At 54.2% G+C, this 27,916-nt stretch overlaps 1 protein-coding gene and 1 long non-coding RNA gene across 4 annotated transcripts; both read left to right on the top strand.

Annotated features, from left to right (window-relative positions):
- The first annotated feature begins 5,164 nt into the window (after positions 1–5,164).
- On the top strand, positions 5,165–26,497 carry LOC109318887. The gene is made up of 3 exons (XR_002103339.1): positions 5,165–5,178; positions 8,304–8,307; positions 25,953–26,497. It is a non-coding gene; the product is annotated as an uncharacterized LOC109318887 (long non-coding RNA).
- OSBPL7 (oxysterol binding protein like 7) lies at positions 12,128–26,492 on the top strand. 3 transcript variants are annotated; one of them, XM_019548342.1, is made up of 22 exons: positions 12,128–12,358; positions 13,087–13,209; positions 14,075–14,128; positions 14,341–14,454; positions 14,647–14,769; positions 14,964–15,090; positions 15,387–15,490; positions 15,954–16,046; positions 16,431–16,560; positions 16,780–16,913; positions 17,437–17,532; positions 18,037–18,168; positions 19,877–19,967; positions 20,198–20,511; positions 21,250–21,387; positions 21,756–21,819; positions 22,047–22,125; positions 22,264–22,408; positions 22,656–22,800; positions 23,222–23,348; positions 23,566–23,688; positions 24,080–26,492. In XM_019548342.1, exons 1-22 carry the CDS (start codon positions 12,260–12,262, stop codon positions 24,186–24,188), a joined length of 2,664 nt encoding a protein of 887 aa, XP_019403887.1. In that variant the 5' UTR covers positions 12,128–12,259; the 3' UTR covers positions 24,189–26,492. The 3 variants fall into 3 exon arrangements, with proteins under 3 accessions (XP_019403887.1, XP_019403886.1, XP_019403888.1); XM_019548341.1 differs by having other exon boundaries at positions 20,195–20,511; XM_019548343.1 differs by having other exon boundaries at positions 12,272–12,358; positions 14,341–14,513; positions 20,195–20,511.
- Positions 26,498–27,916: the final 1,419 nt, after the last annotated feature.

Raw genomic sequence — 27,916 nt, 5'->3', positions numbered from 1 at the left:
GAGGGGATGTAATAGCAGCCTTCAACTATGTGAAGGGGGGTTCAAAAGAGGATGGAGGTCATCTGTCACCAATGAAAACAGTTTACAAAACAAGGAGCAATGGTCTCAAATTGCAGCAAGGGAAGTTTAGGTTAGATATTAGGAAGAATTTTCTCCCTAGGAGGATAGTAAAGCACTGGAGCAGGTTACCCAGAGAGGTTGTGGACTCTCCGTGTTTGGAGGTTTTTAAGACCTGGCTAGACAAAGCTTTGGCTGGGATGACCTAGCTGGAGATGGTCCTGCTTCAACCAGGGTCTTGGACTAGATGACCTCCTGAAGTTCCTTCCACCCCTAATTTTTGTATGATTCTAAATGTGGATCTTATCTCCAACTGGCTGCTGTGCATATCTCCAGGAAATGGGTTCTACCTAGCTGTGAAAAGGAGGGTAAATAAGCCTCACTTTTTTTTTTTCCAGTACCTTCCATAGAAGTATTTCCCAGTGCTTTACAAATACTAAAATTTCAGCACCTGCACCTGTGAGAGGAGGGGATTAGAGTTCTCATTTAATAAATAGGAAAACCCCAAAGAATGAAGGTGAAGTCATTGCTATCAGTCATATAAGATCTCTATACAACTGGAGGGTGGGGGGTGTTTTGCTTTTATCCTTCCTACCAGTGATATCAGCTATTCTTAGGTCATAGCAACAGGATGTGGTAGACCCTGGAACAGAAGCTTGTCTGCTTCCTGCTTCTGACCCACCCAGCCACCTTTTTGCCCTACATGGAGAAGGCTACAGTCCCTTCTCAGAGGCTGGCCTTTTCTTGCAATTGCAGCTGCCTGTGTGAAAATGTCTAGACCATGTGTTTTTCTGCAGCCTGCTTCAGCCTCAAGCCCCTGTCTTCGTGGGTAGCCCAAGACGTGATATTTCCACCCACTTGGCATTGCCTATAGGCTTTTCATCTCGCCTGTCTTGCTGTCCACAGCTCTTATTCCTCTGATATGCTATCTAAATCATAGTGGTTGTGATAACCTGATTGATAAGGGTGGCTGATTCCTCCCTCTGGCCTTGGAGGGCAGGGAGACTGCATTGTTAAGGATGGAAGCTTGAACAGGGAAGACTTGAGACAGCTCTGTCCTAGGCACTGTAAGGATGCATGGCCAATCAGATCTTCCCAAGCTGGGAGTAGTTCTTCATGTCTTTGCTCTGTAGCAGTTCAGGAAGGAGCAAGATGTGTGGCTTGATTCCTTTTATGGTTGATACAATTTGGTTTGTGCCCTGAAAACCACATTTGTTTGTTTGTTTTTTTTCCCCCCCCTCTGCATATTTGAGCTGACCACAACAGGCAGCAGTCAACAGTATGCAAGTTGCGAACATTAATGGTGGCTTTGTTTTTTTGAGTGCTCAATTGGTGCCTTGCCACTACAACCTATAAACCATCCATGGGTTTTTATGTTTAAACAGGAAGGTGATTTATGTAGCCCAATTTCACATGAATGAAAATTCCCTCAGCTACTGATTGCAGCATGCATGGTGTAGTTTATGGAGTCTTCTGTGGATTCACTTTCTGTCAGTTCCTTCATGGCCAAGAGACTGGATTCCTCTGCTGGAGTTTTGGAGTCAAAAAGAAGACCCTGAAATCTGCTCTAATTCGGGGGGGTGGGGGAAAAGGCACAACAGTGAAAACCCTGTGAGAGGGATATAGAGAAGACACCTGAAAGACACAGTTACCCCATCTGGCACATGCTTCTGTGAAGACCTCATCAGTGGTAGGACCCTTCAGTTACGACACTAGGTGCAGAGAGCAGTGAAAGGTGTTGGAGAGAGATTTCAACATCAAGTTTTTTCTGCTGTTATCCTTTGTGGATGATCCCATGTGGACAGGCAAACAAACACAGCAGATTGCATTCAGTCACTTGACTCCACCATTATAAGGGCATTGGATATTACAATGCATGTGGTTTAAGAACCTGTATAGAAAAGCTCTGTCTAAAAGGGACTGAGATTTAGGAAGGTGCAAGAAACAAAACCTTTAGTCCTGGCTGAAATGTTTCCATTGGCATTTTCTTTTCATTTTTTATTGTAGAAACATTGTTTTTGGACTAAAACACTTGTGGGGAAAACTCAGTTTTTTGTGATTTAAAAGAAGGGGGGAATCTTTAACCTAAAGAAAAAAATCAATTTTATTTGGAACGCGGCAATTTTTTGAGTTTATTTGAAGGAGAACTCAAGGGGCCTAAGAAGACTAATGGGGAAAATGGACAAAATGTAGGGAGTTTTTTTGCAACAGTTTTCCCTTCTGGTTCTGGAGGAACTTGCTCAGCAGGTGAAGGAGAAAGCTCAGCCCACTGGTTCTCAACCCCCTTAGACTTAAGGTACTTCTTGGAAAATGCTAGCTCTTCCTTTTCACTTGTTTCTTGACCATGGGAAAAATATAGATCAATTCTTCTGTTGCAAAGAACTCAGAAAGCCCACAGCAAGTCAGAATGGTTTGGATGCTATGGGTTCCTTTCAGAAACCTTTGGGCAGGGATGGATCCAGGGTGCATGGTGCACCGGTGTCATTGCTTCCTTCTTTGATTCCTGGTCCCATCCCCAAAAGTTTAAAGACAGCGGGTCTGGCAGTGGCAGCAGCATTTCTAGCCAGGCAGTGCAGAGGGAGCCAATTGACTTCATAGCGCCTTATAATCCACCTGATCCCTTCTAAATATCATTCCACAGCTGTTAACCTTCCCTCCTTTTTAATGGTCTCCATGTTCCACCAATCAAGCTAGTCTGTCTTCTGCAATTCTGGTGTATGTTAGCTGCTTCTGGTAGTATAGCTTCAAATTCATAGCCATGCAGACTGTTTTTAACTCACCCCAATAAAGTCATATCATATCATATACCATAATATATCAGTGGTTCCCAAACTTTTTAGACCCTGGACCAGATGTGACTGCAGACTAGCAAACCATGGACTGGCATGCTGCAGACCAGAAGTGACTGGCATATTGCAGACTGGCAGCCAACCCTTTTTTATACTGAGTATAAAAGAGGGTTGGCTGCCAGTCTGCAGTATAAAGCCAAGCCTTTTCTATGCTCAGTATAATAAAGGGTTGGCTGTTGGTCTGCAGTACAGCGGTCACTTCTAGACTTCCGGACCAGTGGTTAACCCTTCATGGGCTGATACTGGGCCATGGCCTGGGTGTTGGGAAACTTTGCCATATATTGTATATCATATCAGTTTTTGCATCTGTCTTGAAGTGAATACACCGGCCCCTAGCACGTTTGTAAAGTTTCTAGTTTCTCTTTACCTGGAGAAAAATAGGTGCTGTGTTACACGAGATAAGTGATGCACATTATGTGCACCACCCTTTTTCAAAATCCTCTGTCTGCCCATGCCTCTGGGTTTAGAGTATGGGTTGGTACTGCCTCAGGCAGGGGATTGGACTAGATTCGTGTTTTTCTACGGGTGGGTCACGACCCAAAAGTGGGCTGCAAGAATAGATGAAAGGATCACTAACCAGCTCTAAAAACAGATCAACAAACTTTAAAAAAGGATTCTCCTTTAAAGAGCCCCGTCACAGGGATGCTAGGAAGCCCCGTAGCGGGGGTCTCCCGGCCCACAGGGGTCCTGTGGGGCTGGTGCCACGGTCCCGGCCCCGGGGGCTCTGTCTGCCTCAGGCGCCTCCTGCCCCCCGCAGCCCGCGCCGTCGGGGAGTCCTCCACGGAGCAGGGGGCAGCGCCGAGCGCAGGCAGGATCCTGCGGGCAGGCGGGCCCGGCGCGGCGCGGCGGCCCCCGGCTTCCGTGTTCCGGCTTCCTGCCGCCGCTGCCGGGGATGCGGGGAGCGCGGGGCGGCGGCGGGAGGAGCCGCCTGCTCGCGGCTGCCGCGGGGCGCCCGGGTAAGTCGCGCCCAGGGCCGGGCTGGGATGGGCCCGGAGGCGGGGACCGCGATTGCTGGGAGCGGGGGAGCTGCCCCGCCGTAGCGGGCTGGGGGGGGAAAGGCAGCAGCGCCCAGGATGCGGGTGGTGCCCGCGGTAGCAGGTGGCGGCGGAGGAGCGAGATGCTGGGGGGGCCCCGGGCGATTGCGGCTTAGCTGGTGCTGGGGCATGTCCCTTCTCCCCGGTGGTGAAGCCCAAGGAGCAGCGGCTTCCTCTGCCGGCCGGGAGCCGGCTGCGTCCCCCCGCAACCCCGGGCCAGCCGGGGGCACATGTGCCCGCGTGCGGCTTGCAACGCGCCTTGCCCTGAGCGCGTCCTGTAGCTAAGCAGGGTCGGCGAGGGTCAGTGTTCGGATGGGAGACTTGGGAGGCAGTGGGAGTCCTGTGTGCGAGGTGAGGCTCTTGTGTCTTGTGTTAAGGCTAAGATGCGGGGGGGTCTGTGTGTCGGGGAGGAAGCTCTCTTGGTCCTAATCTGGTTTACTGGGAAGAGATGCACCCCAGCCCCCTAGGTGCAGCACCTAAACTCCTTGCAGCCCCGGTTGAACTTATACTGATAATAATAATTAAACAATGACCATTTTCAGGGGCCCTTTCTGTCTGAGCCCTGGGTAGATGTCCAGTTTGCCTATGTCTGTGTTCAGCCTTGCCTTAGTGCTGTACTTGGCAAGAAAGGCAAGAAACTGTCACCAGTTATATTTATGGTCTTAGTTGTCCCCACCCAAAAACTGGGGATAATGGTACTTGCTTAATTTCCAAAAAGCTAGTTCATTGCACTGTTTACAATCCTTTGAAAATGGAAATTTTATCATGTATATTATTATGTATGTTATCATATTTGTAGTGCCCAGTCAGGGTCCCATATCACTTCTTGCAGGAGCTGAAGGTGTTGCTTTGAAATCCTGGCTGCATTTCATTTCAGGGTAATTATTTTCCGCCTATTTAAATTCCTTCTGCAATTTCACTTACTTGCAGCCTGCTCTGGCCCGTAAAGCTGTACTGCACTGTGTGGCTGAGGCAGGCAGCATGCTGCTCCCCAGAAGCAGCCACATTCTGGAGCAGCTGGGCAAAGCAACTCTGTAATAGAAGCACACATGTCGTTTTGGTGCGTTCACAAGGCCCTTTGGCATAAAAAAACACTGTATGTCTCAGGTATTTTTAGCAGCAGAGGCGGGTGACATTTGCGGGGGTGGGCAGAACAGACAGGTACCGCGGAGGTGATAGGCATGGCAGAAACTTACAGCAGGAGAGGAAGATGACTCCAAAAGGGGCTTCCCCAGGTGGTGAGGCTTAGGTAGCTTTGCTAATGCCTGCGTTGTTGTTGTTTGGGTGACCATGGGACTCGGAAGCTCTGTTGTGTTGGGTGCTACACAGACTGACTGAGAAGCAGGTCTTGTCCTGGAGAGCTATACATCAGAGAGCAGGACAGCACAGGAACAGCATTCAGCACTCCTAACCTAGCTACGTTTTTGAAATGGCTCAGTACCCACCATGCTGCCTTGGTTTGCACCTGATGACAGAACCAGAGACTTATCACTAGTCCAGTGTGCTCAAGCTAAGTCACTTTTGTGGACTGCTTCTGCAACAATGTGTGCAACTCTGTCATCTCCCTCTTCCCATAACACATCAGACCTTGTTCCACTTCTAGATCCAGCCTTGCTGGAGCACCCACTGCAATTCCACACTTCCTTCCTGTCTGCAACACAGCTGGCAGTTGCACAGGGCTGCAAGGCTTTGGGTGACTCTGCTACATTGGCCACCAGGAAGTAGGAGCAACATGCCCCTTTTGCAGTGGGTCTGGGCTGAGGGGAGCCAGGCTGGTTGTCAGAACAGTTTCTGTGTGGAGAACCAGGTGATGCCACAAGTTGCCCAGGCCTTAAACATCACACTGAGCGTTTGCTTATGCCAGAGCTGTGCCAGTCTCTGTGGTCAGGTGAGGGAGGTTCATTCATAGCCCATGAGGCCCACTTGCCACAAAGCTGCAGCTGTGCTTGCAGCTGGGACGTCATCTCTAAGCTGGAGGTGGTGGGGCTTAGGCCAAGTTTTGTGGGGAGGTGGGAAATCTTTCCTTATGAGCAGCACCTAGGGTTGCTGAGTCACAGCTACCTGCTGTGGGGTGTCGGCAGTACAGCGAGGTATGGGGTGGGTGGGGGTGGTTAATGCACTTTGAACTCTCTGCCGTGGAGCTGCCAGGTAATTGGCTGCCGGGGAATAGCAGGTGTTGGAAAAGGTGGTGAGGTAACACCGGGTGGTTGGCTCCTGCACTCTGGCAGAAGGGTCTGGCCTCTCTGAATAACCCCTGTCAGTCTTCCCCCCCAAAGATCCCCACAAGCTTCTGGGGGGCAGAGGGGTGTAAGTTCACAGCTGCAGAGACGGAGTTCCCATTTCAGATGGGAAAACTATGGCACAGAGGTGGGAAAAGAGCTTGCCTGAGGAGTGTGGTTGGACAAACATTAGTCTGGGATAGTCTAGGACTAGCTCTATGCCTATGCTATGATATAGGCATTTCCTGTGCATCTGGGCTTTGCTTTCCCATGCCACATGGTGCCAGGAAGGAATCCCCCCTGCCCCCCCCTTCTCTATCGTACATGTCATGGGGTGAGGGTTGCCCTTCCCAGAAATATTGGTTGATTTTGATTGGAATGTGCCAGTGTTCCTGCTGTGACTGAAATCCAGAGGTTCCTGGCTAGAGAGTCTTGCCCCTCTCTTCAGGGTCAGACTGATCACATTTAGAGTCAGGAAGGCATTGTAGAGTGGTATGGGCTGTGGGGGTTACTGCTTTTCTCTGTAGTATGGAGCAGTGTGGGGGGGCATGACCCTCTCCTTTGGATCTCTTGAGTGCATTTAGCAACCCTTGCAGCAGCAGGACACTGACAGCCTTTGCCCTCCTGCTTTATCTATGGCATGTTAGGATGCTATTCCATGTAGTTATGTGACAGGGTTGATTATGTAGTTTTAGTAATAGATTAGGTGAGGATTTGTATAGGATGGTTTGGATAAGGATGATCCTGCCTCAGGCAGCTGGCCTTGATGACCTCTGGAGGTCCCTTCCAGCTCTTACTTTTCTATGATTCAGTAGCAGAGCTTGGATGAGAACTCAGGAGTCCTGGCTGTCATAGCTTCCCCTCTCCTCCCCCACAACCTCAGAGAGACTCCTGTGGTCTCTGAAGACTGAACTGAATTTACAAATGTGGATTTATCTGGATAAATCACATAAAAAAAACAACAATAAGCCTTCCTGTCAACAGAGGCATGCTCTGAAAATGTCGCTTTTAAGCCAGCCTGAATTGCATCTGAGTCTGTGATCAGGTTTCACTGGGATGTCGTGGCTGAGAAGTTAGTTGCTAGGGAGCGTGCCTGAGAAGCTGTGACAATCATCGGGAGATTTTGGGGTAGGGGGGAGATGGAGAACCTGCTAGCTCCTTTCCCTTCCAACTACAGAGCTTGAGGAATTATAGTTGACCTCAGTGAGAGCCTGATGGGGGAGTGTTTTGGGGCTCAGGATGCCCGGGGTTCTGTTCCTGGCTTTGTCACTGAACAGCAGAGCATGGTTGGGTAGATCTCATCCCCTCCTACCCTTATCTGTCTGTTCAGGTGTGCAAGGCAGAGACTTCCTCTCATGTATGTACAGCACCTCGCACAGTGAATTCTGTAGGCTATAATGCAAATAATAAAGACCACAGCTTTCCTTGCCTTGAAAGGAAAGTGGAGCAAAGGGCCTGGGCAAGAAAGAGAGAGAAGAAATGGAAGAGTCAAGTGTGTAGGGGAGGCACCAGGAGCTTGGACCAAGGTAGGTTTGTGTCCTTCCTGGATCTCTGCCTGCTGTCCTGCCAGACTGACTGGGAGGGTGTGACAGCCCTGGGCTTTCTGCTGTGCAGAGGGGGAAGCCATGATCATTCCCTGGCTGAGAAGTGGTGGGGTTAGGGGCAGGCAGGTGTCAGGGCTGCAGCTGGGAGGCAGCTGACAAGTGTTGTCATTCAAGGGGGAGAGGGGGGAGTAGGAGGGGAGAAGCTGGAGCAGCCACAGAAGGAAGAACATGGGGGAACGAGGGCCCGGGGACTGGGACTGCTAGAGGATGGATAAGGGCCTAGGTTAGACGGAGTGTTTGGCCTCTTTAGTCATAATTTGCCCCTGTGCTCTTAGAAGCATATGGCACAGGGAAAGGCACCTCAAAGAGGCTTGTCTCTTGCCACCAGCAAATCCAGGGCTTTCCCTCTTTTCTCTCCTTTCTCCCTTCCCTGTTTCCTCCCCCTCCTCCCTCCCTTTAACTCTGCCCATGCTTTGTGGTGGTAATAGATCCCTGCCCCTACAGCCACACACTGGCATGCTGGAGTAATTCAGCGGGAGCTTGAAGCAGGAGTCTGCTGAGCTCTGTGCCCTGCTCTGGGTGGGGATGGTGGTTCAGGAGGAAGGTAGAGACTGCATCTTATGTGCACATACAACACCTAGCCCAGCAGGTTCTCTGGGAGCCAGACGTGGGATCTGTTTCTAGCTCCGAGAAGAAAGTGCTATGGGAAGTAGGTTGGGCACCAGGAGCCCTGGGTTCTTTTTTGGTTGCACCACTGATAGGCTATGCAGTCTTGGCTAGGGTTGCTTCCCATGTCCCTGTTGTGAATGTGATGCCTGCCTTTGTGGGCACCTGGAGGCCTTTGCATGCAGCCTAGCATCAGCTCATAGCATTGCCAACTGGTGGGGAGGAGTGTCAAGTGCTGAAGGGGTTAAGCCTTCTGAAGCCTTGTGACTGAATGACCTGGCTTAGCAGAGAGATGGGGAAGAGCTGAGGAACTCCAGCAGGCTAGTGACAGAGACAGCTCAGATTTGTTTGCCAAGGTGCAGACAAAGGGCTCATGCAAATAAAGGTGTGGAGCAGGGTAGTGCCCAGCAGCACCAGGCAGGGGGTGGGGGTGTGGGCATGTTGACTTGCAGCTGGAGGGGCTGTCAAATGTGGCTGGAGAGGGAAAGCTGCGCCCCCACAGGTACTGCTTGTCTGTCAGCAGCACCCCTGTTTGACCTCTGCAGGGTTGTCAGCAAGGATTGACATGCACATGGTGCTGCTTTTCCTTAAGGTCCCTCCCATGGGGTGCAATCACTGGCACTGGCTATTGGGACCACTGGCCACTGGAATCAGGAGGGGGATGAAGATAAAGGGGCAGGACATACTGAGCCATCTAAGACATCCTTGCACCTGCCAGCTTTTCTCCCTGGCACCAGGGGGGTTGTGGCAGGGCTCTGTACCCATTGTGGAGAAAAGTTCAATAGAGGTGGGGAGAGGGGTGTTGCTGATGTCACATCTCTGGCCTGAGCAGGCTTTGTGTAGGCTTCACACGCATGACACCTCATCCTGCGCTGGCTGCCCCATCTCAGAGGCAGCACCCTGTCAGATCCAACTCTTCCTCAAACCTGCTGGTGAGTGGGCAGGCTCAGGGAAGAGTTGGATCTGGTGGGGTGTTGCCTCTGAACTGGGTCAGCCCCTGGTCCACTAGTAGCCCACCTGGGCAGCCCCAGGGGCCCCTGCTGCTTTAGAGGGAAGGACTGGGGCCCTTGCAGCTCAGGGGCCACTTGGCCTGCTGGCAACTTGCCCCCTGGCTGTGGGAGACAGGTAGGCTCCGCTTTTTGGGGGGGAAGGATCAGGCCACTTGCCACTTCTGCCTTCAGCCTGCCTCTCCTGCAGTGGGGAAGGGACCTGTAAAAAGGGCTGCAACATTACAAATAGCTATGGGTCCAAAGTAAACTACATGCAAACGTGGTTTAGTTTGCAATGTAACAAACTCATTTAAATCAGGAAAAAAAAATACCTGTACAGCATGAGGCAGTTAAACTGCAAAAGCAGGCAATTTTTGTCATGTGTACAAGCGCCGTTTTAGTCTAGTTTAAAAAGTCTCTAGTGAGGGGACCTCCTTTCATGTGGATGCTAATGGAGCTCAGGCAGCTTTCCCTTCCCACATCATCCTTCAACCCAAGCAATCCTAGACAGAGAAGCTACTTCAGAGCTGCTGCATTACTCAGCAGCGGGGGAGAGCTCTTAGGGGGTTAGAACAGGCCTTCTGGGGACATGAGCGAAACCCTATCGCTAGGGAACATGTACTGCTGCACTGAGCAAAGGGGCAGAGGGTGTGCTGTGAGGAGCAAGCCTTCCTTGGTAGAAAGGGCCCTTCTTTATCTCTCTTTTGTGATTCCAGTAGTATAACTGAAGGGTGGAAGTGAGAGGAGTACCAGCCCTGGGTGCTAACTTAGATGAGCCCCTGGAATGGTGCTTCCTGGAGTCTTTGTCATGGCAGGAGCACGCCCATCCTGCCTGGCATAGGAGTCCCCAGGGTAGGTAAGACTGATCACTGCCCTCTCCCTCCACACCCCTACTCCCTTGCACTCACCACTGCCACCCCCAGGGCACAGGGGAGTATAGATGAGGGTATAAAATTGGTGTAGTTACACCTTGCATGGCCTGTGGGATACGAAAAGCTCGGATGTTCTAGTGTAAAATGAATACAGCCCAGCTTGGAATACGTTTATGGGGAAAAGAAAGAAGCCTGTGGGTCTACTCCTCAATCCAGTTGGCCTCAGTGGGGAGACGCTGCTTAGCATCACTTGTGGATCTTTTCCACTGACTGAAACAGAGCTAGTCTGAGAGTGAAGGATGGTCCCAGGACTAGGGTGTTAACCAGAATTCAAGTCTGTGCGTGGCCATGGGATTCTTATGTTACCCGGGAATTGTTCCTTAGGGCAGCAGTTTTCAACCAGGGATCTGTAGCCCCCTGGGGAAGGTTTCAGGGGGTCGGCCCAGCACAGGGAGAAGCTGACTTGGCCACCCCGGGGCTGAGGTGAATCTCAAGGAAGGGGCAGGGGCGGGCCTGGCCCCACAGTCTCCATATGTGGTTGGCACTGCAAGGGGGCAGGTGAGGTGCCACACTGCTGCTGCTCAGGTGAGCAGGGCCCCAGAGCTAAGTGGGCAGGGCGTTTTTATAGCATGCTAGTGGGGGCAGGAAGAAAAAGGTTGAGAACCCCTGCCCTAGGGTGTGTCTGTGTCAGTCCCTGCTTTGACTGCCTTGTGGTGTAGAAATGCCTGAGCCAGCATTAGCCCAACTGGCTGGCATCCTATTAGCTGTCTAGCCATGACAGCACAGAGCTCAAGCAGACTAAAGCTGCCTAAGCAGCCACCCAGCTCCTTGGGTAGATTTGCAGCTGGTGTTCAGTGGCTCCAGGACTGGATTGGAATCACAGGGGACTGCACACTGGCACTGAGCAACACTGGTAGAGCACTTCATGGAGACCCAAACTAGCTAATTTGCAGTGGGCTCAAACTGTATCATCTACAGGACACCGCAGTCACAGGCCCCCCTGCCCCTCAGTGGCAGTCAGAACATCCTGGCACCTATTGTGCTGGCTCCCAGTACCACATCTACCCCAGCTGAGGCTCCAACCCAAGAAATACCAGTGTAGTACATGTGCTGGTGCATAACCCAGCACTGGGTTAATGAAGGAGCTGTTTTAGTTGAAACCACCAAGATGCCCGTATCAAATGCTTTCTCAGAGTAGTGATCTGCATGGGGACAAGCTGGCCTCCAGCCCAGAGGCTGGAGGAAAGGTTTCAGTCTATCAGCCATGAAGTCCCGGGTGATGATTATGCTTGTAGGATGTGAGGTAAAAGCTGGCAGGTTCCCTGCCTCCTTGTAGAGGGATCCAGAGTTCTCCACTGGCAGAGGCAGAAGAGATCTGCTCCCAGCTAGTTAAACTCTGTTGAAAAGATCCCACCTCAGTTTTAACTTCCATCCCATGGAGCTGTAAGAGACCAGGAGGAGAAGTTTGCAAACAGCTGCTGTCAGGGACTGAGCAGCCCTGACTTATGGTCAGCAACAGTCCCGGGCCTGTTCTTGGCAGGATCAAGGTGTTGGCTCTGATGTTCGGGCCAGGCTCCAGGACTGGATTGGAATCACAGGGGACTGCAGATTGGCACTGAGGAACTTTGGCGGAGCACTGCATGGAGAGTTTGGGGCTGGGGTCAAGATTAAGGCGCCTCAACGGAGTTGGGATAGGGGGATGGCCCAGGATTAGCATGCCACGACGACTGAGGAGGGCATGGGCTGGAATTGTGGAGCTCAGGATATGGAGGTCTGCCCTCCCCCTGCCCTCAGTGTGGCAATGTTGGTGGCATCTCGTCTCATTCTTGTGAGCACTGCAGTTCCATGCAGCTTTGCTCAGGTGTCACAGTAGGCATGTGGGCTTCTCTCCTTGCAGGTGGTGTGGCCGAACTGGGGATGAAGGCACAAGCCTGACGCCTAGCATCATAGTCAGCTTCAAATCGACAGGCTAAGGCTGGGTCCCACTGACTGTAGCAAGAGGATCATTGGTGAGAGGAAGCCCCCAGCCATGGGCAGCCACGAGAGGGACCCAGCCTCCCCCAAGAGGGCACCAGCCCCATCCAGGTCCAACAGCACCGTGTCTTCTAAGCATGGCAGCGTTCACCAGGTCTGGTGCTGCCTTTCTGATGTGCCCATCACCCTGTTATCAGGCTCTGTCTTGAGAGTGGTACTGAGAAGGGAATCTTTTTTTCCTGAGATCCGTGCCAATCTTGGGGTGGGGGCAAGAGGGAAAAGGTGAAAGGCTGGAGATCTTCTCCCTTGGCAGTTGGGCTGACAGCTCTGCCTTCCAAGAGGGATGGACAGTCACAGTGGCAAGGGCATGGGATGCATAAGGATCATTTTAATGCAATCTAGTAGTGGCCTGGCTTATGCTGCTTACTGATGGGGCTGGGGGAAAGCTAATGGGGACCAGGCCCCTCCCTTGCCCAAGTGACTGCTCCCCACAGCATTGCAAGGGCAGACCCTGTTGTGTGTCAACCACTGACATCTTCTGCAGCAGACTAAAGGGAGAGTGGGGCTGGGGGAAGAAGATCCTTTAACCCCTGTACTCCCAAACAGTTTCCTGCCCTCTTTGAAAAGTAGCCCATAGCTCCGAGGGTTCAGGGGGCACTTGCAATGAACACGTCTCCATAGAGATGTCCTCCCAGGAGTTGCAGTGCTGAGTGAATTAGGGGATCAACAAAAGGTGCCAGGCTCCTTCCTTTGTTGGCACTTGGGAGGAAAGTGAAGATGCTGGTAAGTGAGATCTGACAGGAAGCTCATGGCAGCTAGTCTGTGGAAGGGGCCTGGCCCATTACAGGTGCTGACCCACAGACTTGGACTCCTGTGTTCCAGGGCTCAGAGAGCTGGGAGATGGTGGATGAGCCATGGGGCAGAAGTGGGCCGGGGCAGGAGCTGGAGAGGCAAGAAGGCTACATGCTGAAGAAGAGGAAGTGGCCTCTGAAGGGTTGGCACAAGGTGAGAGGCTGAAGGGAGTGGGAGGGAATATCCCCCAGAGGTAGATTCTCTACTCTGTCCCCAGCCTCTTGCCCCCCTCAGCCATGTTGCTGCTTCCACGGGAGGAGGCTAAACCAGTGAAGGCTAGGCTAGTACTTGGATGGGAAACCCCGGAGGGAAGTGGCTGCATGGGTCCAGCAGGGACACTCTTCCCCCTACACTAGCCCTAAGCTGATGTTTCAGCATGGTCTGAAGGGGATCTGTGCTGCCCACTTTCAGGCTAGGAACCAAAGTGAAGCCCTGTACACAGTCACTCATGATCCCAGGGTTGGTGGATAACTTGCTAATCTTGGGCCACTGACCCCCCCATTCCTTGGCTAGATTCCCAACTTGGACTGTTAGTCTGTCTCTGAGTCTCTTGCCCCTGCAGCTCCACAAGTGTCTGTCACTTCCTGTCCTAAAGTATCATGGACTCTTAAATGGCTTCCATACTCCAGCCCAGTCCTGGCTGTGTTTTGCTGCTTGGTGAGCCATCTGTGTGCACTGTGGCTGTTAATGGGGTTCCAGTCTGCACCCCAGGGGTGATTGCATTTTGTTGTTCAGCGAGTGAGCCCTGTGCAGTGTGGCTGTTAGCTGTGTTCCCCCCAGAGGTACCCATGTTCTGCTGCTTTGTGAGTGACCCCCATGCAGTGTGGCTGTTAACTGGGCACTTTGCTCCACTGCGCTTCAGTTCTGGGGGAAGCAACTCTTGTATGTAGTTCAAGTGCTTGGGGAGAGGGACCCCTTGAATTTGGGGCATGAGATGGTTTCATGGGTGCAAAGAACCAACAATATGGCTTACTCTGTCACCTGCATCCTCATGTTCTTCTCTCCTGTATCCCCCCAGAGGTACTTTGTGCTGGAGGAGGGGATCCTGAAGTATGCCACCACACGCCAGGATGTGAGTACAGCCCTCATAGCTGTGAACTGATTCCATATTTCAGAGTAGTAGGGGCAGGGCAGGACAGGGGTTGGTGGGGAGTGGAGGGCTAGACAGGGGCCTGGGTCAGTCTCTCTGGGAAGGTTGGGTTGGGTGGGAGGCCCAAGTGCCCAGAGTCCCCAGTCTCCCCTAATCAAATGAGTGTCCTGAACCTGTATAACCTCCCACCCCAGGTCCTCAAGGGAAAGCTGCATGGTTCTATCGATGTCCGTCTGTCTGTCATGTCTGTCAACAAGAAGGCGCAGCGTGTGGACCTGGATACAGAGGAGAACATCTACCACCTCAAGGTGCTGGCCTGGGAGCACCTACTCTGTCCCTGTGCCCCCTGCCTGGGGGTGCTGGAGAGGTGGGACTTGGGGGTGGAGGGGAGTGGGACAGGGAGGGGGATCGGGTTTTTGATGGGGTTGGGATCTGGGGAGGAGGTTTGTTTGTAACACATATCTGACCTATGGCCTCCTTACCCCCCATCTCTCGCATAGATCAAGTCCCAGGAGCTCTTTAACAGCTGGGTGGCCAAGCTCTGCTCTCATCGCCTGGCTGAGAAGCCAGAGGTGCTCAACTATTCTGCCCCCACAGCGAGGCTCCCGTCATCCCCTTCACAGGTGAGTGCAACTGATCTGTGTATGGAGAGCAAGGTGAGGGAGAGTTTTCCCCCATGCACTGCCAGGGGTGGAGTGTAGGCAGAGGTGCAGGGGTCCTTCTGTCTTCTTAGGAGGTGGAACCCAGGTGTTCAGGCTTTGTCTTCCAGCCCAACCTGCTCCTGATAACTCCCTGACCTCCTTGGGTCTTTCCACAGGGCTGTGGCTCCCGGGCCTGGGTCCTGCCATCAGGCAGCACCCCAGCCCTGTCCACCCTGACCAGCCCCAGGGACAAGGTGAGCACTTGGCTGAAGAACAGTGAGTGCCTGGAGCGCTGCTCAGCAGGTGAGTGGGGAGTGGCAAGGCTAGGGTAGGGAGGGAGTATCTGATGCTGCCTGTGGTATGAGATGGGCAGCAGGAGGAAACACGGTTAGGTAGCAGGCTGCAGAGCTCCAGTGTGGCTGGGGTTCAGCATGGATGTGGTGGTCATGCCACATCCCCCTGGCCTGTGTGGTATGGGAAGACAGCCCACGGCACCCACGTGCCCTACCTCATGTGCTCTTCTGCCTCCAACCCTGCCTGCCAGCCCTCCTTCTACTTACCCATCTCTCTGTGACTCCCCACTCTGCCCCAAATCTCAGAGCTCTCTGAGTGCCAGGAGAAGCTGCAGGAGCTGAACAAGATGCTCCAGAGCCTGGAGACATTGCACCGCATCCCGTCCGCGCCTCTTATCTCCAACAGCCAGGTGAGCCAGGGAGCAGGGTCAGTTTGATCCCTTGGACAGCTCTGGTTTCATGGGGAGCTGGGCACTGAGGTCACCGTGATCCCTGGCAGCATGGTCAGGAACAGCACCTGGATTGATATGTCCCTGTATCACAGAGAAGAATCCTGGGTACCTTAAGTCCCCCACTATGGGCCTCCTGGAGTGCCCTAGATGTCAGCCCATTCGTGTGGCTGGCATGAGCAGGTGGTCCTAGGCTGCTGGCAGTGAGTGTGCCAGGGCAGTGGGGACGCATCTCTAGTGCCTGTTGATGGGCTGCTGTTAATTGGTGCCAGACTGTATCCAGAGGTGGCTGCATTTTGCTGCTTGGCAAGCCACCCTGTGCCCCAGTGGGCAACCCTAGCACTCCTTTGTCCCTCTCCTGCCCTGCCCCCAGCTTCCTTGCTTTTCCTGTCAGAAAGGTTCTCTCATGTTTGCTTTATTACAGGGCTCAGTTGGTACAGAGAGACCCAAGAAAGGAAAACGCACCGCCAAGATCTGGTGCACCCAGAGCTTTGCCAAAGATGACACCATTGGCAGGGTGAGTGCAGCCACCAAACACTGCCCTCCCCACCCTGGCAGCTTTGAGAGGAGGGAGGGCCCTGGGGTTTGCAGCTTTTCCCAACCCCATGTGAGCCTCAGGGGCAGGGGGAACATCACCAGGGTGCATTTCAGTTGCATGGGAGGAAGCTGTTGTGTGGTGGCACCTGCCTGCCTGCCTGCCCTGCAGGTACCCACCTTAAGGAAGGTGGCAGGGTGTTCCCAAGAGAGCCTAGACCCCATGCAGGGCAGTGTCAGGATTCAGAAAGCCTCTGAGGCTGGCACCATCCCATCAGTCCTGCTGGTCTGACTCGGGGGCAGAGGTCACAAGAACACCTGGCAAGTGCTGAGCTGCCCCCAATCATTCCCCACTTTCTCTGCTTAGGTGGGCCGCCTGCACGGCTCTGTTCCCAACCTCTCACGGTACCTGGAGCCATCTCAGAGCCAGCCAGCCTTCAGCCTCCCGGCAGAGTACAACCAGCTGCAGAGGAACTTCTGGGTCCTGGCCCAGAAAGGTGGGTCAGGCTTGGGGTGGATCAAATAATGAGAGAAGGGGGTCGGAGGGTGAGCAGGGTCTGTACTGGACCCGTGGCTCCAAGAGCAGCAACAGCCTCACCTGCCTGAGGCGGTTGCCTCTGGCTGCCTCTACTGTTGTGGCCACTGCAAGGAGACAAAGCTCTGGAGTTGATTGGTGCTGGGTTGAGCCTGACCCCGTGTCCTGCTGCCGGTTCCAGTGCATGGGTCCCTCAGCAGTGTGGTGGCTGTGCTGACCACAGAGAGGGATCGCCTCCAGGAGATGCAGCGGGCACTGGACCTGCAACGCTCTGCCACACGCCTGGGCAGCACCAGGAACTCTGCCACACCTGGGGTAAGGAACTGGATGCAAAGAACACCCCCTCTCTGATCTCCCCCTCCTACTGCAGAGAGCTCAGAGCTGGTCCTACTGTGGCCTTTCAGTACAGACTATGGTCACTGTACCCTTTGATGTGCAGTGGCCCCCTGCATGGGTTGGGGATAGAGTTTGTCCCAGGCATTGTGGATCTAATAACATATGGGTGGGGAGTCACAGGACACACAAGCATCCAGGGCCTGAAGGGAGTTGCTCTAGGCCCTGGGTTGGGTCTGTAATGATTTCAGGCAGCTGCCATTGGATGGTCCTCTCCAAAGTGTTGTGAGTTGGGTGGGTCTCAGCCTTGTTCTCTGGGAGCATTCCTCCCACCCCATGTTGGCAGCCCCAGGGGAAGGCAGGGGAGGGCTACCCTGCTTTGTGCTGCCCTGAACTTAGCAGCTGCCAAGTTCCCTTCACCCCAGCCAGTATATGGGGCCACACAGCAAGGCGGGAGGCTGGGGTGGGCAGAATGTGTTTCCTCAGCCTCTTCCTGTCTGTGTAGAGCCTGGATCACCAGGAGTGCCTGCGGCGATTCCACTCCCTCTCCCTCTCCTCTGATGCCACCCTGGACTCCTTCACCTCACTTACCCCAGCTGAGGTGAGGCCTCTGGAGTAGGCGGGAGGCAGGCCATCTGATCAGTAGTAATCTGGATCAAATGAAGAGGGGAGCCCAGTGGTGGGACTGCCCTGCTGCTGCATGCTGGGCTGTGCTGACTGGGCATGTGGGTCCCTGGGGGTGAAGGGGGTCTGATGTTGAATGAGCATGGAACAGATCACTCCAGGCTGGGGTCAGGTCCCTGATGGGAGCCTGGAGGCCTGGGCGGTGCACCCGGTGGATGTGGGACTCTTCTTTCAGCCCAAGGGAAGGAACTCTCTGGGCTCCATCAGTCCCGCCTAGGAGCAACACAGTTGCCCCTGCACCCATCCCCTGGCCCAGCTCCTATCCTTCTCCTTATAGCCACCCTGTCTGCCCCTGCTTCTGTCCCTGCTTCCTCTGGGGAAAAGGAAGCCACAGCAAGAGCATGGATCCTGCTCTGCCCTTGCTGCACTGTCATAAAAGGCTGAAGGTGACTATCCTATTTCCTCCCTGCTACATGCACAGCCAGACACCCTGCTGGTGAAGGGACGGGAGCAGCAGCTGTCCAACCGCAGCATTGTCTCGCTGTCCGACTCGCACACAGAGTTCTTTGATGCCTGCGAGGTCTTCCTGTCTGCCAGCTCTTCTGAGAATGAGGTTTGGAGGCTGGGGTATCTGGGGCTGTGGAAGGGACCCAGCTGCAGGGATGTCCAGCTGTAGCCTTGCAGTGCTCAATGCAGTTGCCCCCCCTTGAGCCACCACCCTCTGCTGGCTGGAGTGTGTCAGGCAAGCCCAGTGCCTGTCAGCTCCTCCGCATGACAGGGTCTGGGGCTGTCATGGAGTCTGTATCTCATCTCTAATGCTGCTGCTGATGTCTGTGGCATTGTGCTCCTAAATCTAATGTGGTCAAGGGCACAGATTTATCTTTAGGTGCAAGTGTTGGCCTATGTATACATGCAAACATACAGATATATGTACACCCAGCCATAGGTATGCACCTGGGTGTTACTATTCATGTCCTTGTGTGCATACCGCTGCCCTGCTGGTACATATGTGCATAGATGCACTGCTCCATGCACACTCAGCTGTGTACGCCCCTGGGTATGTATGCACATGCAGCATATGTGTGCACATCAACTGTGCCATGTCTGCCCAACAAACAACACAGGGTGTACACACATGCATGCAAGCTGCCAACATGACTCTCAGAGCCACAGAATGGGGGCGCCCTGGCAGATATCTCTGCATGGAGTGAAGGGAGGCTGGTTATATTTATTCTAGAATCCCACTCATTCCTGTTTCATTTCTTTGTTTTTTCTCTCCTGCCCTCCTCTGCTCTGGTGTCTTAGGTGGCAGAGAAGCTCCTGCCTCCCTCCTGGCCATTACCCCCAGATCCTCATAGTCACCCCATGGCCCATTGCTCCTATAGCCTTACTTGCTGCTCATCATAAACTGGAGGCCTGACATTTGATGCTAACAATAACTGTGCTTTGTAACCCCCTGACCCTCCTATTCACCACTTGCTTCCCCTTCAGCCCCCTCTTCATACTCCCCCAGGACCTCCTCAAACCCCCTGGCCCTCCTGCTCCTGACCTTGGAGCCCCTTGAATAACACCCACCACCCCTGCTGCAGGCCTTCTCCAGATGGGCTTGGTCCTGTCTTCCTGTGCTCAGTGGGCACCTAACCCTGGTGAGACCCACAGAAACCATTGTGCTCACCAGCCTCCCTCAAGGGCATAGAGCTGGGCAATCCTGTGCTTCCCAGCCCTTCCTTCTGTTTTGTGTCTGGGCTTAACTACAGCCCCTCTGTCTATCTGGGCCTTGACCTGACCTTGCAGTGGCAGGAAGCTTGTGAGGTCCTGGCTTTGCCCACTTTCTTATGATTCTTCCCCAGTACCCCCTCTGCCTCATGGCTGCCCTCTCTCTGCATCCCAAAGCTCCCCCATCCCAGGCCCTTCCCATTCCAGCTCCAAAGGCTTTTGAGTGCTGTGGTAGTGATCCTTAGAGGAGTCCTGTGAGCCCTGGTCATTAGCTGACATCAGACCCAAAACGTTAGAATGAAGCAGTGGCCACATCCAACTTGGAGTCTGATACAGGGCTCAGTGCCCCCCACTCCTTCCCAGTGGCTTGGAGAGCCCCTCACCAGGTGGCTAGGCCAATGGAACCAACCTGAGGCCACTGCCATGCTGTTGGAGATGCATTCTTCCCAACCCCACCTGTGCCTGGGGCAGAGCAGTGCTTTCCCACCCCACACACAGCCCTAGGTCTTCCCCTCCTCTCCCCACAACCTGAGCAGTAGGTGCTATATGCCAGCACCAGCCCCTTGTTTGCCAACCCAGCCTCTGTGACGTTTGTGCCCTTCCAGGCATCAGACGATGAGTCTTGCCTCAGTGAGGCTACCAATAGCATCTCTGAAGACACGGTGGATGCAGGGGGGGCTGGGCGTTTCCACAAAGGTACCAGCCCTGGGGTAGGGTGGGGAAGAGGGGGACAGTGCTTGGGGGTGGCATCGGTTGATGGGTGTAGTGAAGGGCAGGTGGGTTGTGGAGAACTGATGGTGGGCTAGGATGGCCCCTGAGGGGGTGGTGGGCAGTAGCCAGAGCAGTGGGGAAGGGGGCTGGACAGGTGGGTTTGGTGGGTGAAAGGCCCCAGCTTCTGGCTGACTGCAAGTATCTGACCCCAGCAGGGCTGGTTGCTGTGGATGTGCCAGGCATGTCTGAGCTGGGTGGGGGCCCACTGGCACACCAGCTCCTCTCCCTCCCTGTGCTGGCGTCTACAGGGGTCCCACGCCGAAGCTGCTTGCCAGCCCCCAACGTCCATTCAGGTGATGTTAGCCTGTGGAATATCCTGCGCAACAACATTGGCAAGGACTTGTCCAAGGTGTCAATGCCGGTGCAGCTCAACGAGCCCCTCAACACCCTGCAGCGCCTCTGTGAGGAGCTTGAATACAGCGCCCTGCTGGATGCTGCTAGCTGCAGCCCCGACCCCTGCGAACGCCTGGTACCTGCTCTTTGCTGGGACCCCATGCCCCACCAGGGAGGAACTGCCTGTATCCTGCTTATCCCCCCACAAGTACCTGGTGTCTGTCTCCTGGGACTGTACCCTGAAACAGACAGTCTGGAGGGCCTCATACCTGCCCCCATTACCAGGGCCTTGCACCCCACTGCAAAACACAGTACTACAGTCCCCTCCACCCTGAGAGAGCCTGGTACTTCTCCCATCCCCAGGACCCTAACCTATAAACAGAGCCCCTCTGCCCTACTTTGGGAGGGCAGACCAGCTGTCTCCCCTGACCAACTTTCCTCCCTGGCAGGCCAGTGCTGGCTGTTCCACAGGAAGGATGCAGGAACCCCATTCTCCTCTGGACTGAGTGAGGATGTTCCTTCCTCACCCTGCCTGGCAGGGTGGTTTGCTCCAGACCTGAAGCATAAGTGTCCTGGGGCCTGACAGGTCCCACCACAGACATTGTCCCCATGAATGTTTCCCGTTCCTCCTGGAACTGTGTGGCAGGGAGTTCCAACCATCCTTAGCCCTTGCTTCTCAGCTATGCTACATATACTGCCTGTGAAGGTGGAGCCAGTTCCACCCCCAGTGAGAAGGCCCTAAGGCTGCACCTGCATCCCCACCCTCTTCATGCCCCTTTCCCCATACCTGCCTCTCAGCCCTGCATGCCCTGGGGCCCAGGCCTTACTACTAGATATCAACCAGACCCTGGTGACTTATTCTGTCTTCTTCTAGGTATATGTGGCTGCCTTTGCTGTCTCTGCCTATGCCTCCACGTACCATCGTGCTGGCAGCAAACCTTTCAACCCTGTCCTGGGTGAGACTTATGAGTGTGTGAGGCCAGACAAAGGCTTCCGCTTCATCAGCGAGCAGGTACCCGGCAGTGTGGGAAGTCACCAGGGCGGGAGGCTACACTGCTGGGGAAGGGGGGTGGGGGGTGACATTACTGTCCTTTCCTAGATGGTATTGGAACTGCCTGCTGTTTGCATGTGTTGTGAGCCCTACACTGCATACAGCTGATGTGGATTTTCTGAGTGACATATTGTGTAGTACCCATTTATGCAGGGCTCTGAGGGGCACAGTAGGGAGGTGTCTGCAGATGCGATGGGAGATGATGAGGGGAGTTGGCAGGGGTGGGGTACAGAGCTCTGACTTAGAGGGTGGATGGCTCAGGGGAGAGAGCTGTGTGGGGCTGGTGTGGATGAAGCAAGGTCATACACTCCTCTTCCTCCTCCACACAGGTCTGTCACCACCCACCCATCTCTGCCTGTCATGCTGAGTCAGACAACTTCATCTTCTGGCAAGGTGAGACCCTGGAGGACAACAGAGCATCAGGTTGGGGTCAGAACCACCTTGGGAACAGCAACTGCTCCATCGTGCCTTAGGACTTGGAGCCAGGGAGAATTAGGCCTGAGAGAACCACTGGTCAGGCAGGCACCCACCACACCTCCTTCCTGTCTGCCCAGGTGCTCAGGTTTGGGGCAGAATGGCTCCAGCAGCAACACTGACTGTCGCTTCTCATTCCCCTCCAGACATGAAGTGGAAAAACAAATTCTGGGGCAAGTCCCTGGAGATCATTCCTGTGGGGACCGTGAATGTCCAGCTGCCCAAGTGAGTGACTCCTGCCAGCCCTACCCCTAGTGGTTTGAGAGCACCTCATCCTGTGCCCCTGCCTCCCCTACCCCCAGCAGTGCCTAGCTCCTGCCCACCCTGGTGGTAACACTCTGTGTCTCTTGCCTGCTGGTGAAGGTTTGGGGATCACTTTGAGTGGAACAAGGTTACGTCCTGCATCCACAACATCCTGAGTGGCCAGCGCTGGATCGAGCACTATGGTGAGGTCCTCATCCGCAACACAAAAGACAGCACCTACCACTGCAAGATCACCTTCTGCAAGGTAGGAGGAGTCCCTTCTCTTCCACCTACCCCTACCCCTCCCCTCTTCATCCCTGCTTCATCCCTGCCCAGACCCCATCATGGGTCCACTCTTTCCTGGCCCCTTTTTCAGTCCTCCTTTCCTGTTCTCTTTTTTTTTTCTTCTTCCCATTTTCTCTTTTTTCATCCCTTGTTCGCTCATTTTTCCCTCCACGCCCCATGGAGTTGCGTCTTCCTGCCCTAACCTGCCCTCACTCCCTCTCTGGCAGGCCAGATACTGGGGCTCCAATGTCAACGAGGTCCAGGGAGCTGTGTTCAGCCCCAGCGGAAAGGTGATCCACCGCCTCTTTGGCAAGTGGCATGAGGGGCTGTTCCGTGGCACGCCCCCCACCGGCCGGTGCATCTGGAAACCCAGTAAGGATCAGGAGGGGGTAATTGCTCATAGGAAAACTTGGCGTTGTCTGCATGGGAGGGGCCTTCCTAGAAGGACTAATCTGCAGGGTCTGAGACAGGACCCCCACAGTCCCAACCTTGCTCAAGTTGGGGGATAAAGGGGTGCCAATCTCTGCACAAGTGATGCCCTCTCCAAAGAGGCAGCAGTAGCCTTCACCCTGTCTATTCTTCCTGCATGTGAGACTGAGGCCTCCCAGTGGGCGCTCCAGATTCTGCAGCTGCTGATGTCCCAGCTTAGAGCCTCACATTGCCCTCCGCTGTGGAGGACCATCCTCATGGGAGCACTGTGGGGATTTGCTGCTTGCTACAAACCCCCCTGGGGACTGGCCAGTGGGGGGTGCTTCAAGATGCTAATCTGGCTTCATGTTGTCTTCATTCACAGACCCCATGCCCCAGGAGCATGAGAAGAACTATGGCTTCACGCAGTTCGCCTTGGAGCTCAACGAGTTGACGCCAGAGCTCAAACGCTTCCTGCCTTCCACGGACACACGGCTGCGCCCTGACCAGCGGTGAGCGCAGGACTACTGCACCCCATGCCTGAGACCTCCCCATTTACCCCACCATGACCCTGTAGCAGTGTTGGGTCAGACTAGGCACATCCTCGAGACCTGCGGTGTGTGCATGTGTGAGAATATAGCTGAGACCCTGAAGTTCACTATGAATGGAAGTGGGGAACGTAACTGAGCCCCTACAGCTCCTTACAGTTGTGATTCACCTATCTTCCAGGTACCTAGAAGAGGGGAATGTGCAAGCAGCAGAGTCCCAAAAGCGCCGAATCGAGCAGCTACAGAGAGACCGACGCAGGGTGATGGAGGAGAACAACATCATGCACCAGGCACGCTTCTTCAGGTACTAGCCTCTGCCCACTAGCCTCCTTCCTACTCCCAGGGATCTGGGGGCACCTCTGCCTTCCCAGTCCACTCTAAAGAGGCAACACAAGGGACCTGGTGTGAGCAGGTCTGGGAATGGCTCTGAGAGCATCCTCTACCCTGGCTGCCTTGAAACTCAGGTCACTTGGTGGCTTTATGGTAGGAAAGGGAGGGACCATGTAGGGCTTTGGCCTAGAAAGTGCAGAACCACTGCACATTGTTTGGGGTGAGTGGGAAGGAGAAGGGGAAGGCCTGGTGTGAATGAGTTTGCCTCACTCTGGGTTGCCCTCTGGGGAGGGTCCTGCCCTTGAGAAGCCAAGACTCCTAACCTTCATCCCTGACTGCATCCTCCCTTTCCTTTTCACTGGCAGGCGGCAGACAGATTCCAGTGGCAAGGAGTTGTGGGTCAGCAACGGCTCCTACTGGAAGCTGCGGCTGGATCCTGGCTACACCAACTTGGACAGTGCTGTCCTGTGGTAGCCAGGGGTTTCCTGAGGAGCCACTGTAGTCTCTGTGTCCTCTTCTCCCAAACCTGGGTGTGCAGAGACCTGTTGGCAGGGTGTCGGCCTACAACATCCCTGAGGAAAATGAAGCACCAGGTCCCAGCATCTCCCTGCCCTCCAACTGGGATTCCCTGGGATTTTACTGGGCCTCAGCAGCACTCGCCAGTGGACGATGAAAGGTGTCTCGGCCTTTCCCAGGTCAACCCGCTGCCTGTACCATCATCATCACTGTCTGCTGGCCAGGCAGTGCCCTCACTACTGTGGGCTGGCCTTTGATAGTGGACTGTCAAAGGTATTAACTAGATGCACTTAGCACTGCCCTTCACACCCCCACCTACTCCCCCCCACCCCCAGCCAGGGGGCACCAGGAGGGTGGGGTAAGGGCAGCTTTCCCTTTCCCCCATTATTTGTATTAATTTCAACCAGCCTCAAAAAAGTGGGTAGAATATGCCCCAACCCCTTGCCTTGGCACCTTGGGAGAACAGGGTCTGAGAGGTGTTTGCAAAGAAAAGGCGTTGTCTTGGGGGTAGCACTTGTATGCCCACAAGGAGGAACCACTCACCAACCCCCAGGATGGACCTGGTGCCCTGTCTTAATGCTGCAGCTCCCCAGGGAGATCGACAAGCAGAGTTGGCTGTGCTACCTCTTTGCTGCCACCTGGTCCCCACTCCCAAAGAAGGGAAGCATTGCAGTAGTTGGGAGAAGGCAGGGGATTCATGGCTGCTTTGGCCTCTCTTGGCGCTTGTCTTCACTAATGAGATCACTCTAGTCCTGTCTGCAGCTCCATGCCCGTCCCTCAAGTCTGACCAGGGGCAAAGGGTAATTTGAGCTTCCTCTGGGGGAACAGGGTGGATGCATCACTGTGTAACTACACCCTGCATTCACTGACCCTTGTGGGCAGCATCCTAGTAGCAGGAGCCTGGTCCTGGCACTGCTTGGTTGCTGGGAGTAGGGCTGCTGGTAGATGGTGGTGTGGCTTCTGCAGCAGGCCCAAGCCTCTCACTCCTGTGGTGTCCCCTCAGTGAGCCATGTCCAAGAGAGGACCAAGGTGGCTGCCTAAGAGTGTGTGACTGGTCAGCTGCTGCTCTGGCCTGGTGGGCACTAGCTCTCCTGGCATCTGCCACCCGCCCTGGAGCCAGGTTCCCATCAGCATCTTGGAGGGGGATGTCCCTTTGGTCCCACAGGGCTCAAGGACCTGTTGGTCTCCCAGTGCCTTCTGTCACTCCATGTGAGGGAATGTGCCAGTGACCAGGATGCTGAGGGACTGCTGTTATAAGCGGAACAACCCCTTCACTCTCTCCCTTGGTGTGGGGCTGGCTCTGGTTATCTCATACCCTATGGAGCTCCTTCAACCCTCACCTTGGGGAGGACCTGGCCCCGTTCCTGTACCCCTCCTGCACACTAACACTGCAGCCTGGCCACCCTTGAGTGAAGCAATAAAGTAGCCCTTTCTTGTCCCCCAACAGGCTTTTGGGGCTAGCATCAGGGTCGTTTGTACGCACAGCACCCGGGCCCTGGGGAGTTGTGGGGTAATAAGGTAATGGCCTGCCAGAATGAGGGCTGCTTTGGTGATCACTCTGGGATCACCATGGGGCAGTTCAGGGGCTTGGAGAACCCAGGAGAGGAGCCAAGCAGTAGCACTGGTGGGAGCCATGGACACAGGGAGATGGTGCCTGATAGAGCAGGAGAGCCTGCGATTCAGCACTTCCAAAGTCAGTGACTAGTCCAGTGACGTCCTTAGCTGGGTAGTGCTTATGGCTTGCGCCCTATCTGCATGCCTGGGCTAATGACAGCCTTTAGGGTCAGGCAGTGTGGTGTCAGGGGCTGGCATATTCCCCACCACCTGGAGCATTTGTTTCTTTGGGTCTCTGAATGGGGTTTTGGGGGTCCTGGCTCCCCAAGCTCCATTCTCTCCCTGGTGTTTGGGGCTGGAAGGAGGTGGCAAGAGCCCTTGTGGGATTTTTCCCTCAGCAGCAACTCAGGCCAGTCCCTGTCTTACCCACAGCTCTTAGGGCAGGGGTGAGCACTTGTTTCCCATCTGCCTTCATGTGCACTCTGTCTCCTTTCATGCCCTCCCCAGCGGGGGAGATAGGACCATGCCTGTTGGTTTGGGCCCTGGGTCTTTGTGGGGCTGGCCTGCAGGCAGGCAGACCCCTCTGCCCACCCCCCACATGCACCCCCAGGCCCATCTGTGTCAATGGATTTGGCCATTGTCCGCGTGATGCGCCCCTCACGCTGTGATCAAACATTCCACGTCTCCAATAAAGGACCAGGGAGAGTCTGGTGTGTATGGCTGGCCTTTTTCATTCACAACCCCCTATCCTGCCTACGTTGCTGTGGTGCCTAGGAAACAGTCCTTCTGGTCCCCAGTGGCTTGGGTCCACATGGTCTTTCATGCCTCTTAGCGTGTGCCCTAGGCTTCACACAGCTGGGTGCAGGGGCTGGCACACAGGGACCCTGGTTTGTGCCCTGAGGTCAAGGAGGGGAGTGGAAATAGGGAGCAAAGTGATGAGAGGGGATAGGGCAGCAATGAGAGCCAAGAGGACTGAAGGGTTACAGCATCTTCCTGCAGTGCCAGGAGCATAAGTGAGAACCTTCTCCAGACTTGAACCAAAGACTACACCCTGCCATCAACCCTGTGGCCACCCCTAAGACAGCCAACTGCAAGTGGTACCTGCTTGTTCCAGCAGAGATGTTGGAGATAGGCAGATGTGATGCTGGTCACTGCTCCCTTGCATGCTTTTGGTTATAGAACAGGGTCTGCCGGGATGGATTTTGGAGCCAAGACACTAGATTTTGTCCCCTGCTTGGGAAGGGGGATAGGGATGAAGGTTAGTGAAGATTAGAGGACTCGCAGGGGGAAGCTGGGGCCCACCTTAGCTTTCCTGGCCTATCCCTTCCCTGCTCTGTGCCTCAGTTCCCTTAGGGAGGGCCTGGTGAGCCTCAGTGGGGAAGGATTCCCAGCTCACACATGGCAAAGTCTTTTGCATCATGCACCACTGTGGGCATAAGCATATGTGGTTGCAACACAGGTAAGCTGCTGAGGCCAGGTGGGGACAGGTTTGTGTGAGATGTGCTCCCTGCAACCCAACTACTGCCACAGCCTGAAGCACCCTGACCAGAGGTGCTCCATGATGTCTGCCACACAGCCATGGCCATGCCTTATACCAGATATGTGCTTGTAAATGACTGTTGACAGTGACCCTTGGCACATGCTTTGTCTATGGGCCTGCATGCATGTGTTTGCATGTGCCTCTGCCTACAGGTATATACTCCAGCAGTAGTCGCAAACAGTTTTCACTCCCAGCGCGCATACTCTCTGTCTCCCCCATACACTTGCCTATGCTAGGCATAAACAGGCATATGCACACATACACATACATTTGTGCATTCACACACATGCTGTCCTATACTAGCCCCCATACACACGCACATTTCTACACTACCCCCCACACACATACACTTGCTGTTTCTGAACACTAGCAGCATGTACTCACCCCCCGCCAATGCACTGAATTAGCCACAGCTTTACACTTTATTTAAAGAAATTCTTAAGCAAAACGAAAACAACAAAAAAACCCCACATGGAACCTGTACATAAATTTTCAATAAATATTTTCAAAAGTAAAATTTCCTTTCTTAAAAAAAAAAAAAAAAATCGACTAGCCACCCAAACACTGAGGACCATCACGGTTCTACACCTAC

The sequence above is a fragment of the Crocodylus porosus genome, unplaced genomic scaffold, assembly GCF_001723895.1.
Source record: "Crocodylus porosus isolate Cpor-Errol unplaced genomic scaffold, CroPor_comp1, whole genome shotgun sequence".
Classification (NCBI taxonomy): Eukaryota; Metazoa; Chordata; order Crocodylia; family Crocodylidae; genus Crocodylus; species Crocodylus porosus.
Note: the sequence above shows the minus strand (reverse complement) of the source record. Positions and strands in the feature narration are given on the sequence as shown.